Raw genomic sequence first — 18,215 nt, 5'->3', positions numbered from 1 at the left:
CATTTCAATTCTTTCTAAAATACTAGAAAAGGTAGTGTATTTACAATTAACTGAATTTCTGGAGTCCAATCAAATTCTCCCAGAAGCACAGTCAGAATTTTTAGTTTAGTATATATATATATATATATATATATATATATTCCATAGCTTCCATGTAATTTATCTTTATTCCTTTTTTTACATTTTTTCCTAAGTCGGTATATGTTTAATCCTATTGTTTGCTGTTGTTTGTTTCTGTTTCCGTACATATTAACTTGTTTATTTTACCTACCACCATACCTACTTTTGTACTTGGTTCCAGCTGAAAATCAGCGCCTTGGCTTGATACCTTGGCACCATGCTGAGCTGGTCGCCATTTCGGCTTACATATTTTATTCGATATTTATTTGTTACTCTTTTGTATGTTTGGATTTTATGTGTTTGCCGAATAAATGATTTCTTTCTTTCTTTCTTTCTTTCTAATTGGTTCCAGCTGAAAATCAGCGCCTTGGCTCGATACCATGGCACCATGCTGAGCTGGTCGCCATTTCGGCTTACATATTGTATTCGATCTATATTCGTTACTCTTTTGTATGTTTGGATTTTATGTGTTTGCCGAATAAATGATTTCTTTCTTTCTTTCTTTAAGAAGAAACGGGACAGAGTGCTAATGGGTGGATCGCACAACATACGTTCGCAACAACATAGCGTTGATTATTAATTAATGTTTAGTTATTTTAAATATTTTTTTGCTATAAGGTACGAGAATATGGTTATACTAACAAGGTAAGAAACAATTACACGTGTTTATTACTCTTTAAAAAGATAAACTAATAAAGCTGTGCAAAATGTAATTACAATGCTTGAAGCAACTCATCTATTTAGCATTAGCATTAATAATAAAAATAAAACTATTACTAGGAAGAAATAATAAAAAGAACACTGTGTGTAGTTATATTAATATAAAATGATTATTATGTTAGGAAATAATCAAGTGCAAAGTTTTGTTACTGAGAATCCCTCATTCCCTCCAATTCGACTTTTGAAAGTCGTTAAATTCATTTATTTGATCATTTTTTACACGCCGATACATCAAAAACGCCGCCCCCGGCTGGCGTTCATTTCTCAGCCGTGATCACTAGGGTAAAGACTTGTTTTAGTGAAAATATTTTGACCAAGTTTCGTTCGCAGTGTTTTGTTACCCAATTTACGTCATTTCGTTTTTACGTGTAACTGCAAAAGGATCAAGCACAAGTAAAATCAGTAAAATCTAATTTATGCATATATTAGATCTGTAGAATCCACGGACGAGTTGATGAAATGAAACTCGTGGAGTTCCAACAGTACTATTTAATCTTCTTTCACAATAGTAACATGAACACCTCTCACACTATCCAATACAATTATTAGGCGGTAAGGATGTAAAATAGCGCATGCATCAGGGATAGCGTCGACGACAAAGCAGGCAACATGCGGACGGTGCAGCAAACATCATCAGTGTGTCACGAGACGGTGCAAAGCGGCCGTCTGCGCGGAAGTGGACAATTTTCGACCTCTTGCGCGCATGCTGTGCTAGGTCCGTTACATATCACGACACGACTGCAGATCTACGGCACGACTCGTCGTACTGCGAGGTAAATGATATTATTATAAATAGCAAGTATATATGTTGATATATAAATAAAGTATTTATATGTATAGATATTATATGTGGGCACGCCACAGATCCTAATGCCCAACGATATTTGTGTGGAGTTTTACTTATCTAACTATCTTGTAGTATTAATCCAAATTTAACATCTTTCAATTTGTTTGATTTCATCAATTTGTTCATTGTGATGAGTCGACATCGTTCAATTTGACATGATTGTGAATGTAATGACAATTCATTGTGTTGAGGTATTAAATTATTGTCTAGTGACTTGTTAAATCATCAATACATATAATAAACAGTAAAATAAATGTTTCATTAAACTGCACATTAAATATGTTTATAGCTGCGCCAGGTTTCGAGGTTTCGCTCCCGTAGGCATTTCGGGAAAATAATAAGAATAAAAAGTGCTCTAAGTGCTATTCTAGGTTATAACTCTAAAAAAAATCTATTAAATATTCTGGAACAAGACAAAAGGAAGAAATTTCGAAGCAACCGCGAGAAGCAAAAAAACGCCAAAACCTTCAAATAAAAAATGATCCAGTATTAAACGAAGAAATTAAACAAAAAATAGTGCTACTTATTTAAAAAAAAAGAAAAAATATTAGCATAGATTAATTGAATCCAAGAGAACAGCGCTTAAAGCGCAAACGATGGAGAAAAAATACTAGAAGATACAGGCAGAAAATAGCAGAGGAGAAAAAGAAACAACAAGCAGTAAACATAGTTGTGATTTAACACATCGAGCATACCAAACAATATTTCCAAAGACCCATTAACCTCTGATACAAGCTTAAAAGTTAAAACTGTTGTTTCGCGAGGAAGATTAAAGAGAATTAAATATAGGGAAGCAAAGAAGAGGGAGAAATTATAAAGAAACTAAAACAGGTAAACAAAGATTTACGGCAAAGATTAATCAGATAAAGAAATCGAATTACTATAATATAATTATTAAACGAAGTATTGATTATTACTATATTTTGTTTATTTTGTATAAAAATTAACATTAACATAAAATTTTCTATAAACATAAAGAGGACACAGAAAAAATATCTGTATAAAGTTGTCCAAATACATGTATAAAGTTGTCAGTAAAGTAGACAATATAATGCATGCCAAAAGATTAACATTAGATAGAAATTAGCATGGAAGAAAAAAAATGCTTCAAAATAAATATATTTGTGAGATCCACCTCATATCTTTTTTACCTCACCGTGTGCCAGTTTTACAAGGCCGAATCTTCTGCTTTGTTTATTAGATGGGGGTAGTTCTCAAAATACGCCACACTCAAATGTCAATTTTTAAACCAAAGATTTTTTGTTTAGTTTATCCATATGGAAAGGCAAAGGATTTAATCCTATACAGCCATGATAAAAAAAATACCCGAGGCATTGGGCATACCTAGTACATATTGACATTATTTTTTATTCAAATGGGTGATATTCACGAGCGTTTTGAATGCCGCCTGGGCTATCATTAATGTTTATTAATTGTACCATACACAGTAAGGTACAATGTTAATTTTATAAATGTTTAATTTGAAAAAATGATTTAAAATATGCGACACTAATGAAACGCTAAACGCCGCGTTCAAACAGTCCTGAAATTTACCCAAATATGATTAAAGCCTTTTTGCGGAGGGAAGGGTTACACGCATGCGCACCATGGTATGCACACAAAAAACTTGTTTTGGAACGAACTGACATTTTGGTATAGATTGAGAAAGGGTGTGCGTGTGAGCGGTGTGTTTTGGCCAAATTTTGTCTCCATCGTTCACCAAAACGATGATTTTACCAACGTCAAGGTACAAAATAGCACAAATCCAATGACCAAAAAACAAATCTGTAACTATACCACACATTTTGACACACATTGAATTGAAATCTTATTGCTTCAATAAAACAGTTTTATTTTCTACAGCTATGTATAATTTATTAATTTGTTTATAAATTAATAATTCGAATAGGTACAGTCCCATGGGGCGTCGTAGTTATGAAAATTAAATGACATTAGTCTATCTTATATGTCCGTCATTTGAATGTTTCTTAGTAAATTTAATTTAAAGGTACCTACGTAATTTATGAAAACCTGATTAGGATAGTTTATGTAGCTACATCAATTTGTTCTGGCAATTGGAAAGCAAACACGTAATCTAAAATTTCCAGACATTTAATTTATTTTTAATTAATAGCTATAACTAGTTTAATAAATAATTTATCTGTTATGCATATGACAAATAAATCTAGGGATATATATTTTTATTTTTACACATAAACAAACATATAAATCTATCAAACAGAAGAATATTCCGTTACGAAAAGATTACAATGAAATATGATTAAACAATTTATATAATTTTAATGAAATGCTTTACGATCCAACATAATTCATTTATTGATATTATACTTGTTTTTAATGTCGAAAAATATTTTTTTAAATGGTTGTGAAAATGTTACTAAAGCAATCGACATAAATATCTGGTTGTTAATAACAATAGGAAACGTATCCTAAGTCGTCGACATAGGATAAGTTTCCTATTGTTAAAGCATTGAAGCCTTTTATATTATATTAACTTTAATATAACTCACTGGTTCTCACTAGGTTCGATGATATACAATATCTACATTATGTGTCACGCAAGTTTTATACATAAAATTGCGTGTTGCGTGTTGACAGTAAGCTAAACGAGATTAAATTTTATTTAGATATGTTACATCATATTTTTTACTTTATACTATACACAAGGCCTTCCTGATATAATTTTATTAAAACGCAAAAATAAATAACAAATACAGCTTAATCTCGTTGATGTGTTGTGTCATACACAAACACTTTATGCAGTATGAGATCTGAATCTTTGGTAGAATAATAATGTAATTTTTTCAATTTTTTTAAAGACGAAAATACTATGTTATTCACATACTGGGAACAAATAAATATTGGGAGAAACGTATAAGATAAAAATAATAATCAAATGTTTACTACCTATTATGTACCATTTTTTTTTACGTTGACAATAATTAAATAATAATTTTGAAATATTAAACAGTACATTCCTTATTTGAAGACCTTATTTGATGAAACATTGTATTAGAACTAACATTATATACGACAAGTATGTTATTTGTTTGCCTCCTCCTAATCAATCGTCATAAAATTTTCTATAAACATAAAGAGAACACAGAAAAAATATCTGCTATCTAGTTTGTTAAAAATGAATGGAAAATTCAAAATCGACTGAGTAGCAAAAGCATCGAAAGTGTAAAAATTCACTTTGACTTTTCTAATATTAAATTAAAACAAAAGGAACAAAACTTAGCATTAACACTAAAACAGAGTTATCTAAAAATAATCCATTGTTTTATATTAAATTTATTAAACGATATCACAATGTAAATGCCCACATCGTATTGGAGTAAGATAAATATTAATGGCTTATAGCTGTAGAGTTACGTCAAAGTATAATATCTAAATATTATATACTTTGACGTAACCCTACAGCTCATGTAGGAGAGTTCTAAAAATTAAGTGCTTCTGGTTTTTTAAATTTCATTATCCAATATATCTAGCTATGTAATGATTCAATGTATAATTACTTACATATAACTTTAAAAGGTAGAATTTCATACATTATGTATTTTTTAGATAGATTTTTAACTGGATTTATGTAGTACCTATATCAAACACCGACCACGTACCACATGTACCTGATGATAACGTCACATCATCAGGGACATACAGTATATTATTTTGCAAATTGTGTTGATTTATAATAGAAAAATATTCTTAACCACAGGCACATTTTTTCGAAATGTACATAACACAATTATGTGATTCTAGCGAATATAACGTTTACAATATGTCCAATTTACAAGGATACCTATTATTTTCTAAAACAATATAATTTTAGTAATCCTATCAATATACACGTTCAAGTATCCAGTGAATAAAATATTTGCATTTTGGTTTGTAATAAACTACTCAACATTTTCTATGCAATAAGAATTGATGACCTCTTCGTAAAAAGTAATTGCATATACTTTTTGGATACAATGTGGTCCTGAACATAAAGTGTTCAATAAATAAGTGTAAAATACTAAACATAAACCAGTTTCTATTACAGCTGAAGTACAGGTACGTTTGGCTATGAAACCCTGAATGAGACAAATTTTAAAGATTCAAAATTAGAGGATACCCTATTCGAACTGCCAGTTAATATAAATTACAAAATCTGGGTATTGTCTATAGACAGAAAATTTGTCATTAATTCTGATGTTTCACGTTTTGACAGATCAAGCAGACAATGATGCACTAATGCATTAAGTGTTAAATTTAAGTGATTTATTTATACATTTTAATTTACTTAATTGCATTTATGTCGATATGGCATAGCTCGGAACGCGACATACAATTTTGTTATGAAGATTTGTTTAGTGTTCATGCATGTGTGAGTAAGATAAGACGTCAGGGTTGGCGCATTAATCGGCGATAGCTCAGCGCATCAGCATATTATGATTACAAAAGGTGAGCATGGCCATTTTAAACGGGAAGCTAGCCGTACTGTGCTCTAGCACCGTTTATTACTCTGTATCTATTAGTGGAGACCAGTCCTGAGCCTGGCAGTTAGTTTTATATATATACTGTAATACATAACACTATTTAGCTCGTATCTGTGACGTCACCATTTTTCTTGATATGCTCGCAGTCACCGTTCTGTTTGCTCACGTGGGTCTTCTTTAATGATTTAATTAGTTCCATTTCGTTCTTCTCCTTTCTCGAGTTCCGCAACTCAAACTCTAACCTGTGGCGGATGATTCGCTGCACTATGTCGTCTGTTGTCATTGTATTACCTGAATCCAATATCTGAAAAGTAAAACAAAACATTCTTAATGTAATAACGTAAGTTTTTTGTTGGGAATAAATATTTAATCTAATGTTATAATTTATAAGTTTTATTGTCTAGCTGCTATGTTATCGGTCAGTTTTATTTTCAGTTTTTTTTTTACTTTGTCAATTAACGCCGCCACACTGGGATCGATCGGCACTGCTGTTGAAATAAATTATTTTGTCAATAAATTCTCGGGCTTGTGTAGTTAAGAAAGTACTACCTGAACAGGTAGGACTTTCTTGACTACACAAGTCTTGACTTGACAGGGCTTAGTTTATTGGTGAATTTATTACTAAATAGCTGTATTCCGACGATCCACTTCCGATGAAACTTCGTAATAAAAATATTATCAACTCCGCGTTCACTATTTTGGGAGATGAGGGTAGTTCGATACATACTTTGAAACAGCCCCGCTGTTTGGGCACAGCGTACGGGTCTGAGCCGTCAGCGTCCGGCGCGGTGGCCGTCATCCCATGGCAGACCACCGACACACGGAAATGATCCATCAAATCCGCGGTCACACTGTACGGCGCGCCAATCACCACTTCGTGCACATACTGTAAGAATATTGTTATATAATTAATTACAACAATAAAATTCATACCGATGCCCGTATGTACTATATTATATGATGGAAGGGCTAATGATGCCACGTGTATGACTAGTGCTAATAAAAATAAAATTGGAATACAAGGCTTCTTTTCCATCCGCAGGTTAAGGCAAAGCCAAAGGCAGGACACGATGAAACTACACGTATGTAAGTAAGCGAAATGTCGAGTAGATGAAAATATATTTTATTGTGTATATTTCCTACAAGTCTACTATGCCTACAAAATATTATATTATGCTTAAAATATTATGCTTTAAAAATTATATTTCCACATTGTGTAAATTATACCATCAAAGCGTGCCACAAAAACAATAGTAGGTATTAGGTTCGAAAAAAGAGAAGCTAATAATAATACGCGTTCAAGGTAAGTTGTTGAATAAAAACATTGCTCACAATAAGTATTAAGTATCCTAAGTTCAAATATATATTTGTGGTTTCGACATTGAAGCAGTACAAATTACTTTTCAGAATTGATGTTGCACATAAATTCGTTTCTGTTCATTCAATGACATTGGTTCAAGAGATACCTATCTGTCGCTCTAAGGGCCTGTTTCACCGCTTGCTGATTAAGTATTTGATAGCCTACATGTAACATATCGAGATAACGTTGAAAATGTGTTCCACATGTGTTGGATAGGGCTGAAAGGCCAATCACTTCAGGCAGATTTATCTAGCAGTTATTAAATATTTTAGATTACAATATGATACATAATCAGAAAGTAGTAACAGGTACGAAATATTGAACATTGTGACTCAATCAAATAAAATGTCACAAAACGAATAATATTGATAATGTAAAAGCTTTATACTGATAATGGGGCCGACGGAATATTTTCACTGCTTTACAAAATTCTTTGCGCATTTTCTTTTCTTATAAAGGGTTATTACAAGCCCTAGTTGCGTCAAATTTTATTCCAGTCGGTTAAAAACATCTGACATGACTTTCACTACTACCGCCATCTAACTACAGTAATCGTAAGCATTAATATCAGTAGTGACATAAACAGGTTTTCTAAGTGTTTTCCTTCATTGGGAGCAATTTTATCATATATGAGTCAGTCTTACGGAACGATTAAGATTCGAACTTTGGGACCATTCTATTTAGAGGCGGCTGTCTCAACCACTCGACCACCACTGCTTCATACTTTTATCATAAGTCTGCTGTGGGCTAATCAAGCATTTGCGTTTTTGTGATACTATAGGTACATATAAAGATGACTCATTGTACATTAGAATAGGAGATAAATATACCGGCACAGTACATAACTGTAAAGGCATTGATTCGTGGCAAGTTTCTAACATTTTTTATAAGCGTGAGGTTAAATTAATTACTAATAGAATATTAATAGAAAACATAAACCATTTATTAGTGGTTTATGTTTTCGTGACTACGTATTATTATCAATTTATATAGTATATAAAACATAAGATACAATAATATTTAACAATGTAGCTTTTTCCCTCGTATTGTAAACTATAATTTAATTACTAATCTCTTTTGCGGTTCATCAATAATTTTAATAATTAATTTCACAGTTATCGGCCTAAGCAAGTTGAGACTAGTGAGTAGACTTGGCCTCTTCTACATAATTCAATTCAGAAACACCCGGTTTTGTAAGTATATAACGGTATAAGTATAACTGTATTGAACAAGTTTCAAAAAACAGCTTGTCTCTCGTTAATTTGTTTGAATTTATTTTTGTTTATATATACTTATTTTATTTTCAAAATTATAGAGTAGAAACATGGAGTAGAGGAATAATATAATTTGACTTTCAAAATACAAATTCATAATGTTATACAAGTGAGCACGATATCATCCTAACCGACCTCAAATATATCGTGGTGACCTTCACATGCTATACAAATAGACGGAACATACGAATATTAAATCTAATTATGATTAATTTTTTAATGTATAAAACCTAGCATATTTTATCGTTTGAAACCATACTTAATAACAACCATTTTGGTTGTTAAACTTCTGGAAAATACCGTCGATTTACAGCTGCAAAATTTTAAATTGTTTCCGTGTTGTTTTGTTATCGTATGCCCAATACAATGAGAAAAGTACGTATATGGTACGCATACTAACAATTTACAATAGTTTTAATACACGACACGTGCACGGGACGTGCGGTGTCGGTGCATGTCAAGAAATCGCTATTAATTTATTTCTAAACATTGAATAATTTGTTCACATGTTAATTAACATAATAAGTAAAACCCATGCTGTTTTTCTCTGTTGGTGCAAAAAAGAGTTCATCTATCTCTCTATATAGATGTCTACGCTGGTACGACCATGTTTTGCGTAAACCGGCAAATTACGTAGAGAAAACTACATATAGACATGGTTATATCTTTCGTATCGGTCATAAAAAAAACATGTACTTATTAGAAATACACGAGAAAAAAGAGGACAGAGCGCTAATATATTTTGTCCCGAATACCCCTTTACGTCTATCTTGCCGTTTTGCATGAGATAAGCGAGTTGTATAAAAATGTTCTATGTCAGGGGCCGTCTATTAATCGCGTGATTTTTTTTGCATTTTTAAACTCTGCAAACCCAAGAAATGGTGGCTATGTCGACAACAATACGTGCCAATGGAGAAGTAAAGTAGGAAAACCCCCGGGGGTTTTCGGCACTGTAGATAAGAGATAATAAAATAATAAATATTATAAGAACCTACGCAAAGTCTTTATTTTTATTTAATTTTAATTTATATCATGCTCCAAATTATAACCGAGGGTTACATTTCGCGCAGTATACATTATTTGCATGCATTACGTGTATTTTATGGTATTTAATTGCACCATGAAATGTACATAAATTGATATAACTGCTCAAAGCGAAATAAGAAACGGACATATATTTTTCATAGCAACTTATGTGTGCGTGTGACGTAGAGTATATATGTATTTTGTAACCTACAAGTACCTAACTACACTTTGATTCGGTTCTTCAAAAAATAGAACCTTAACAATATTGATTTACCTGTGTCATTTTGTGAAATCCATCCTCTTGTCTCTCGTCTCTTAGTATATACAATGATACATACAAATCATTGTATATACTCTACATATTTTAACCAATTGAGATAAAACACTATAACTTGCTACTAAATAAATAAAATGACAGCAAACTAAAAAATTTGGGACGTTTAAGACTGAACCGACCCACACACAACCATAACATTTTTATCAATTTATTTTAATTAATAACGAAAACTAAATTTAAAACACACTACAGAAGATTATGCTATCTAGTCCTTATCTAGTGTATCCTGTGATATTTTTTTTAGTTTTCGCTATTAAAGTGACCAAAATTGTGAGAGCTTTTAAGAGCTGTCAGAACCCTTGATAAGTTGCTGTTGACACATACCTTGCAAGCCAGCACAGAAAGCACCCGTTCGTGTAGATTCATGATGGGGTAGTTTGAGTCCTTGTATCGGTTCACCTCCAGGTCTGTGTGCAAGCCGACGATGAGGAAGTCCCCTTGAGCGTGCGCTTGTTCTAAGAAGTCTAGATGGCCCACGTGGAATAAATCGAAGGCACCCGCCACATAGACAACCTAGGTGATAAAACAGTATAATGAATAATATAATAGTAATAAGATTTTTCTTGCATGATGTAACAATCTCGATCGCGTTTAGGTTACAAACAGGCTTTTCTTAGAACCAGCAGTTCTTAGTGAAGTCAATCTCATCTGAGAAAACTCCACTTATTTGCAACCAATCAAATCGAGTTCTACTCGAAATCTGTGTTTACAAATGCGAACACAGTTTGGAGATATAAGACAATGTGCTAAAATATTGCTCACTCTATCTGTAGGTTTCGGAGATAGCCCACTGCTGAACTGTATGATTTTCTGTGTGGTGGGGAGGAATTGTGAACAGCCTGTAAATGGCGACCGCGCCGTTGAATCTGTGCCGAGGTTTGACGAGTGTTCCAGAGCCACAGAATACTCTCTGTCACCCCTCCTGAAAATTGTTAGCCTTAAGTTCTAAGTGATAAAGAATGATATTGATGTCAAAGTGACATTTTTAATCAAATAGGTCAGTTTTTATCATGATTGATACAATATATCTTCGTCAGAAAGAAAAAGTAGGAAAGTGGACCCTGCATGACGGTCAATAGCTACTAACTATAAAAATGGGTGTTAATTACTTTTCATCATACAAACTCAGCTCAAAATGTATCAAATAATTTGCTTTTACTCGCGGTTTCGCCCGCGTTAATTTCACACACTTTATTTTTCCGGGGTAAAAGGCACCCTCTGTCCTTCTCCACTACTACTTCAAACTACATATATGGTAATTTTCAAGAAGATTGAGAAAATAGAGTGCAAAGAGGTAACAAACAAACTTACTTTCGCATTTATAATATTATTAGAATATAATAGCACTCAGATAAAATCAATAGGTCCATCTGAAGAGATAAGGAAAAGATTTCTGTTATCAACCCACCCCTGGCGTCTGTATGAATTAGTCCACTGAGTCATATCACAATGCGCCTATTGTTGTGTATTAGCATATCAGTGGTATCGTCAGACATAAAAAATGTAATCAATCGATATACCAAGATAATCAGCAAGACAGTGTAAACCACAATGATAATGTGTATTATTATCTCATGTTTTACTTACATACTTATGAGATTTATAATTACGCAAGAAAGAAGAAATAGGTACGCATATTATATGTTTTTCTTCTTACGTTAAGAAAAAGAAAAAATTGGTTTATTTTTTTTGTAATGAATAAACTTAAAAACTAATTTTGATGAAATTTGGCACAGAGAGAATAGACCTTCAGTAGCGACATAGGCAACCTTTTATCCCAAAAAAAAAATTTAATTAAGTTGTTAGCGGCCACTCTATTTTTACAAACCATCTTTCAAAAACAATCATGCAAAAATATTACTTGAAATGTTCTCTGGTAAGAAGCAGCATCCTGCCCACTAAGTCTGTTGTAGACACCCCTGCAGTCCTTAACACCTCTCTGGAACAAAACAAACATTACAAATCATGTTTTTCAGTTTATAATTACAAATGTGAAATTAATAATGTCAATTAAAAAGCCTTTACTTTCTAGTACCATTAACATTTCAGATTACAAAGGATTTTGATGACAACAATAGAGATGTATGTTGCCATAGATTGATGAATTATGCTTGGTATGACAAACAAAGATACATAGTTTTTACATTTTTGTAATATACTTTTTATTTTGGTCTAATTTATTAAGTTCTACTATAATATTATGTATATTATAGAAGAACACACACAATACCCTTTATAATTATGAATTAGGTATTCATAATTATAAAGTATATTGTGTGTGTTCTTTTCCTCATATTCTAAATGAATATTTTTGAGAAAACAAAAAAGATGTAGGTTTAAGGACATGTACCTGTATCTACCTGCTTTCTTAACTAAATGGTATGTGTCAATTCCATCTGCTGTCACAGTAATATCATCTGGAAATAAAGTATTCATTCAAAGTACATCCTCAATTTGAATCATGTACTTACTTGAAAATATTTTACTGTATTAGCACTGAAACTGGGTTGAGTAATGTAAAATGAAGATGATTTCTTTAAATTTCCTTTTTTTAATATAATTCTTGAGGCCTCTAAAATTAAAACTAAAATAAATACAAAACTTTCAAATTCCAAACATAGGTATTAATACGATCAACTAAAAATCTACAAAATTAGTCAAATACCATAAAGGAAAACATACCTCCATGTACACAGAAATCACACTGGTATTTATCCAGGGTATCTAATGTGGTGACATAAGGAGCACCTTCCACTACATGGTCCACCCACTTGATGGCTTTGACCATCTTGTATCGCTCTTCTTGTGTAAACACTGGTGGGCCTTTGTGCTTGGCTATTTCTTCATCAGTGTGCACTCCTACAATAAGCACATCACCCAAAGCTTTGGCCTGCCGTAAGGAATTCGCATGTCCAAAGTGGACCATGTCATAACTGAAAAGTCATATTTTTATATTAATTAATATTGCAACAAATATAGATTAGATGATGTGATTACTACATAAAATATATATGGGTAAAAATCAAATCTGTAAATGGGTTAAAAATTAGAAGACCTTGACCCTCACGGATTTTTTACGCATGATCATGTTTTTCCGTGAAAATGGTCTGCCAAATTTATAGTCATACAATAAATAGTATGCAGTTTGTATGTTTTTTTCTCACCATCCATCACACCAAACGCGAATTTCCTTCTTTTCTTCTTTTTTATCACTCATGATTATTGTTTTTATTTGTCGCAAATTGTATCACTTTCGTTTCCGTTTTATTTTACACTTGATATAAAATTAAAATCATAAAAGTAAATTTCGAAATTTAAATCCAGCAAATAAACACCACCCCGATTTTATGAAATTAAAAATCAACAGAAAATTATACCACAAAGAAGGAATATAAATCCTCCATCCTCCATGCACGAAATGAAACAACTGTCAGTCAAACTTTTATCAATCGGTCTGTCAGTGTCAAAACACCGATATTGCGTCATCATGATTCACGTGCGCACTGCGCATGCGCCTAATAGATAGAGAAAACTATAGACTTCTTCAGACAGAGTGCTAATATCTTTTGTCCATCACCATATGCCCGATTTTACAATGCTGGCACATTTCTTTTTCTTTTTGTCGATCTATGGGTGGATCCTGAAGGTGGATCCTCAGATCAATTACGGTGGATTCTTGTATGGATTGTTCTATCTCTGTTGGCTCCGATAGATTGTCATCTTGAATTTTCTATATCTGCGTGGAAAAGACCCATGGTAGGTACTCGGAGTACGTCTACTAATTCTATGAACAGCCTATACTAATGTTGTTAATAAATTATAACATCGAGCGTTTTTGCTATTAAAAAAATATTGTGGATGAATAAAACTCAGCGCAGATGGCGCTACTGGTACAACTAAGGTACACAAACATTGTTAATGGAAGCAAAAAGCGTCAATTTTTAAAAGCGTTAAAGCGTGAGGCGTATCCCATAGTTTTCGAATTTTTTTTATCTTATGGAAAAAGATTTTTCCCAATATTTCGGTACTCGAATATGCTACTTTGTTGTATATTTTCACAAACGAATGCTTACATAATGATAGGATTAATAAAGTACTCTAAAAGAAACGTTGTAATCGACATAGCAAAAGGCGGCAACGCTTTTGTGTACCCTAACATGTATACAGTGCTGTGCTCTGATAGGATAAATGTGTAGTAATACTCCCTATAACAATTTAATATAAATCGATGACTACACATTACAGAATCTTTGCTGAAAACAGATCATGTCACATTTAAGTATTAGGTATAGATTATTTATATTTATGATTTTGTAATTATTCTACCAGATGTAAAATATTCTACCCAGAACCTCTGAAATATTAAGTTTGGTAAACGTGTGTATTTTTTATCAAAATCGCCACACAGTCAAATCAGGCTGTGTTTATTTTATTGAACATCCAAATCGTCGCATTTTATTTTTGTGGTTTAAGGTTTCCCTGTTTGTTGACAATTATTCATTTAGGTACTAGGTAGATGAGTAGGTACTCTTAAGATTAGTTACATATTATTTATTCGTAAACAATAATTAAATCAGGACAGTATAATTATATTCACATAAGTAGATACAAAATAGAATGAGTAGCGTTTATCTAATCGTGCAAGGAGAGACATAATTGGCTTATAGTATCACGCCACCGCGCCACAGTAATTGTGAATGACGAATGCGAGGCGATTTCATTGACTTTTGGACTCTACATCTGCCCGAGTCGTCTGTATATTTTACATGCGTGCTTTGCGCAGATAAGTTTAAATAAATAGACGCAGTTCTTAATGGGATAGGTACGTAATAAAACGTGACCTAGCTAGTCGTATAAGTATTCAATTAATAAATTGACTAATAAAACGCTATTATAAAATACATAATAATTATTTATTAGTCTTTAGCATCCGCGACACCACCATTAGTTATGGCGAATGTTGCCTCACTTTCAGGCAAGTCGGGTGAATCGTAAATCTTTGCGATTCTATTTTCTCCGCGTCCCTTCCTCAGAGAAATTCTAGTCGTCGAAGCATGCGCAAGAATATTTCCGCCTACTGGTTTTTTAGGATCTGCTTGGAATGTCAAAGTAGCTCCTGGATCAGAGGTCATCTGATTTGTAATGAAAACTGCTACATTGTATTCTTCAGATATCTGGAAAACATATAAGTTATTTTTTATATTATATATTTACAAAAATGTCAGTTAAGGTAACGTGCCCAAAAGGCTGATAGCATTGCCACGTTGAATGGCAATGCTTAATCTCTGGCCGAGATATATGCCTGCCTTTTGGTCAACTGTTACCTCAATGATTTTCTTGGAGATGGCCTTGTATAGTTTATGAAGGCCACAAACTATACAAGGCCATGTGTTATAACACATCTATATCACAAGGCTATATTTTGAATTTATTCAGTTACAAAGAGGACTGATGTATAATTTGAATGGCAATAAACACTTGAATTGAATTTAAATATTTGGTTCCTGTCACTTCCTCGCCGGTTAAGCAGCGAACGAGATAACATCGGAATGGACCCTATGGAAGTCTAATAATGAAGTTTATAGCTGTAAATAAACGCTCATACACGTGTATACTTATGCACTAAATGCTAAATGCTCGCTTGTTGAATTAGGTACTTTACTTTGGCCATGGACGTATAAAACTTAAAAAACTTTTTTTATACGTCCATTACTTTGGCTATTAAAGTCAAAGTATGTAATTAGTAGTCTTAACGAAATAAGAACCATAAGTCTTATCAAACGGAATATACTAGGTGTCATAGAGTCAACCACCCCGTTGTCGATAGTCAGACACAGCCGGATGCTTTTATCTCGTTACCCACTGATCTTGAACCTATTTAATATTTGTGCAATTCTTTGTAGCTGCGACTACGACTGACAGAAATAATAATTAAATGCCATATGATTATAAGAAACTATTGTACTTAAGTCTCAAATTTTAAAACGAAATCCATTTTGATAATCTCCGTGATATGTCTGGGTTCAATTCCGAAAGCAGTACTGCTTTCTGTCCTTACTTTTTTCACAGATGGTACTCGTATTTGTCTCCGGTGATAAGATTCTGTTAGGTACCGTTAATCTAGATTAATTTCATTAGACCCACAACAGTGCTCGAGCTTTTAATGTTTGGCATTCAAACGTTTTTTAAGTGGGTAAGTAGGCTGTTTTCAAGTTTTAAACTTAATTAGGTTCGGGTACCTTTTGTAATCTGGACAGCACTTGAGCCAACTTCTGTTGTCGGTCTGCTAGCTCACCTCTGCCGGAGAAATCGACACGGAACAGCGCCATGATGGAGTCGATAATGAGCAATTTGAACACGCCTGCTTCTTCGTGGAACTTTGCAGCCACATAGTCCAAAAGTTCTGCCTATTTTTAACGTGACATTAAAATCGCCAGTAGGAAATTTCGTAAAATTGAATAAAAATAAAGCGCGTTTTTTTATTTTTGTAGTTTTTAGTACAGTGTATGTACAGTTAGGTCACTAAAAATTAAAACTAGGTAAGATTTTTCAAATATTCCGATTAATGACTGCTTGTTTGACGTGATTTCAAGGTCATAATATATTAGATGATTTGACTCGGGGGCAGAACAGAGGAAAACAAAAAAGAAATGTGTCCTAGTGTCGATTCGACATAGGAAGAACTCTACGAGTATGATTAAACACCTGTTACCTGATGTTCTGAAGTGTACGCTCTGGCATACAATACATTATCTAAGACTGCACTTTGATCCAAATTGAACCTGTCTGCAATAGGCCGCAATCGATCTGGACGGCTAATGTATAGAAGTTAAGGATTGCAATAAATGTTATTGATCCAGCCATGATAGCAAGATTTATTTATTTAAGTACTTAATAAATATATTTTAAATAACATCACATAGCTGTATAATCATAATTCATAATGTCAATAAGATTACTTTTGAAGTACCTGTAATAGGACGTTTTATGGCATAACTGTACCATACGGCAGTACTAAATGTACTTTATCCCTTAGTGTTGCTATTGAACCGATTTCTATTGCCATTTGAACTGATACTCGCTATTCTTTAGGTAATAATTAAAATGAAAGGATACAATGTGTGTTCAGTATCCAGAAACATGACTTTTCCGCCCTGATAGCCATTAGGTGTTGGTATTTGCGTGGTGACGCAGAGTGTGTGAGATATTTGAGTCTTTCCTGTGCGAAATTCTCCAAACACCTCTGTAATGGCCATAGATTCGATGCCTCCTCCGAGTAATTTACTGTAAAATGTAGGTAGCTAAGCAATGTAAAAGTATTGTAAGAACTACCTATGGTCAACTAAATACATATTTTTTTTACTCTAAATACATATTTAGTTATTTGTATTATACATGATGTTTCTCAAAATCAAGCTTACATTTTAAAGTAAAGATAAAAAGTTTCCGCACTTACTCGAGTTCACTACTTCCTGTGCTTACTTTGAATACAAGTTTACGTCGGTCACTAACTTCTAGAGCGGTCATAAAACCTAGAGAAACAACTTTTTGGCATGCTTCTTTTATTTTATCTACTTTGGTTTCAGAAAACCCTTTGATATTGTTTAATTTCTTCTTTGTGCTCATTTGAATGCCTTTTATGGTACATATACCAGCTGCCTTTAGCTTTTTTATATCTGCTACATTAATGCCATGTTTCTGTAAAATATCTACATCTTGAAAAAAACTATCCTCTTCGTCAATATCTGATATATGGTCTTCAAGAACTTGATCCATTTATAACGTAGATGAAATCCCTGTAATGATGGAAAAGTTCTTCGCGGTCATCTAATTTTGTGAAAATTTGAAGTAGGTAATTCGTATTTTATAACATTGGCGCTTAAATTTTAATTTTTTTTATTTTGATTTTTTATAAATAAAAAAGTCTATTCCGACCATAAAGTCGACTACTTCCGCTAAATGTACCTATTCACTATCCTACATTCCTATGCTGTTTGGTTTGGCTGATAGGTTTTGGGTCCAATCGATA

General features: G+C 32.9%; 2 protein-coding genes and 1 long non-coding RNA gene across 4 annotated transcripts; 1 reads left to right on the top strand and 2 right to left on the bottom strand.

The window, feature by feature from the left end:
- Positions 1 to 1,121: 1,121 nt before the first annotated feature.
- Positions 1,122 to 4,984, top strand: LOC135309796 (uncharacterized). The gene is made up of 2 exons (XR_010370009.1): positions 1,122 to 1,613; positions 1,977 to 4,984. It is a non-coding gene; the product is annotated as an uncharacterized LOC135309796 (long non-coding RNA).
- Pect (Phosphoethanolamine cytidylyltransferase) lies at positions 3,784 to 13,627 on the bottom strand. Of its 2 annotated transcripts, none has more exons than XM_053750490.2 (8): positions 13,351 to 13,627; positions 12,869 to 13,119; positions 12,537 to 12,603; positions 12,048 to 12,125; positions 10,949 to 11,105; positions 10,511 to 10,699; positions 6,917 to 7,075; positions 3,784 to 6,493 (listed from the first exon to the last, which is right to left on the bottom strand). In XM_053750490.2, the coding sequence occupies exons 1-8, from the start codon at positions 13,401 to 13,403 to the stop codon at positions 6,290 to 6,292; spliced, it is 1,158 nt and encodes a 385-aa protein (XP_053606465.1). In that variant the 5' UTR covers positions 13,404 to 13,627; the 3' UTR covers positions 3,784 to 6,289. The 2 variants fall into 2 exon arrangements, with proteins under 2 accessions (XP_053606465.1, XP_053606464.1); XM_053750489.2 differs by having other exon boundaries at positions 10,949 to 11,108; positions 13,351 to 13,626.
- A 920-nt stretch (positions 13,628 to 14,547) lies between these two features.
- LOC128672880 (meiotic recombination protein DMC1/LIM15 homolog) lies at positions 14,548 to 18,104 on the bottom strand. Its single transcript, XM_053750378.2, has 5 exons — positions 17,643 to 18,104; positions 17,303 to 17,470; positions 16,899 to 17,001; positions 16,426 to 16,593; positions 14,548 to 15,360 (listed from the first exon to the last, which is right to left on the bottom strand). Exons 1-5 carry the CDS (start codon positions 17,960 to 17,962, stop codon positions 15,103 to 15,105), a joined length of 1,017 nt encoding a protein of 338 aa, XP_053606353.1. The 5' UTR covers positions 17,963 to 18,104; the 3' UTR covers positions 14,548 to 15,102.
- Between the last annotated feature and the right edge of the window lie 111 nt (positions 18,105 to 18,215).

Source organism: Plodia interpunctella, chromosome 10, assembly GCF_027563975.2.
Source record: "Plodia interpunctella isolate USDA-ARS_2022_Savannah chromosome 10, ilPloInte3.2, whole genome shotgun sequence".
NCBI lineage: Eukaryota > Metazoa > Arthropoda > Insecta > Lepidoptera > Pyralidae > Plodia > Plodia interpunctella.
Note: the sequence above shows the minus strand (reverse complement) of the source record. Positions and strands in the feature narration are given on the sequence as shown.

Coding starts and splice junctions, on each gene's coding strand:
- Pect (XM_053750489.2), bottom strand. CDS start 13,403: ATGAGTGATAAAAAAGAAGAAAAGAAGGAAATTCGCGTTTGGTGTGAT. Junction 13,120..13,350: donor CGCGTTTGGTGTGATGGATG/GTGAGAAAAAAA, acceptor ATGACTTTTCAG/TTATGACATGGTCCACTTTG. Junction 12,126..12,536: donor AAGAAAGCAGGTAGATACAG/GTACATGTCCTT, acceptor GTTTTGTTCCAG/AGAGGTGTTAAGGACTGCAG.
- LOC128672880 (XM_053750378.2), bottom strand. CDS start 17,962: ATGGATCAAGTTCTTGAAGACCATATATCAGATATTGACGAAGAGGAT. Junction 17,471..17,642: donor ACAGGAAGTAGTGAACTCGA/GTAAGTGCGGAA, acceptor TACATTTTACAG/TAAATTACTCGGAGGAGGCA. Junction 16,594..16,898: donor CGTACACTTCAGAACATCAG/GTAACAGGTGTT, acceptor CGTTAAAAATAG/GCAGAACTTTTGGACTATGT.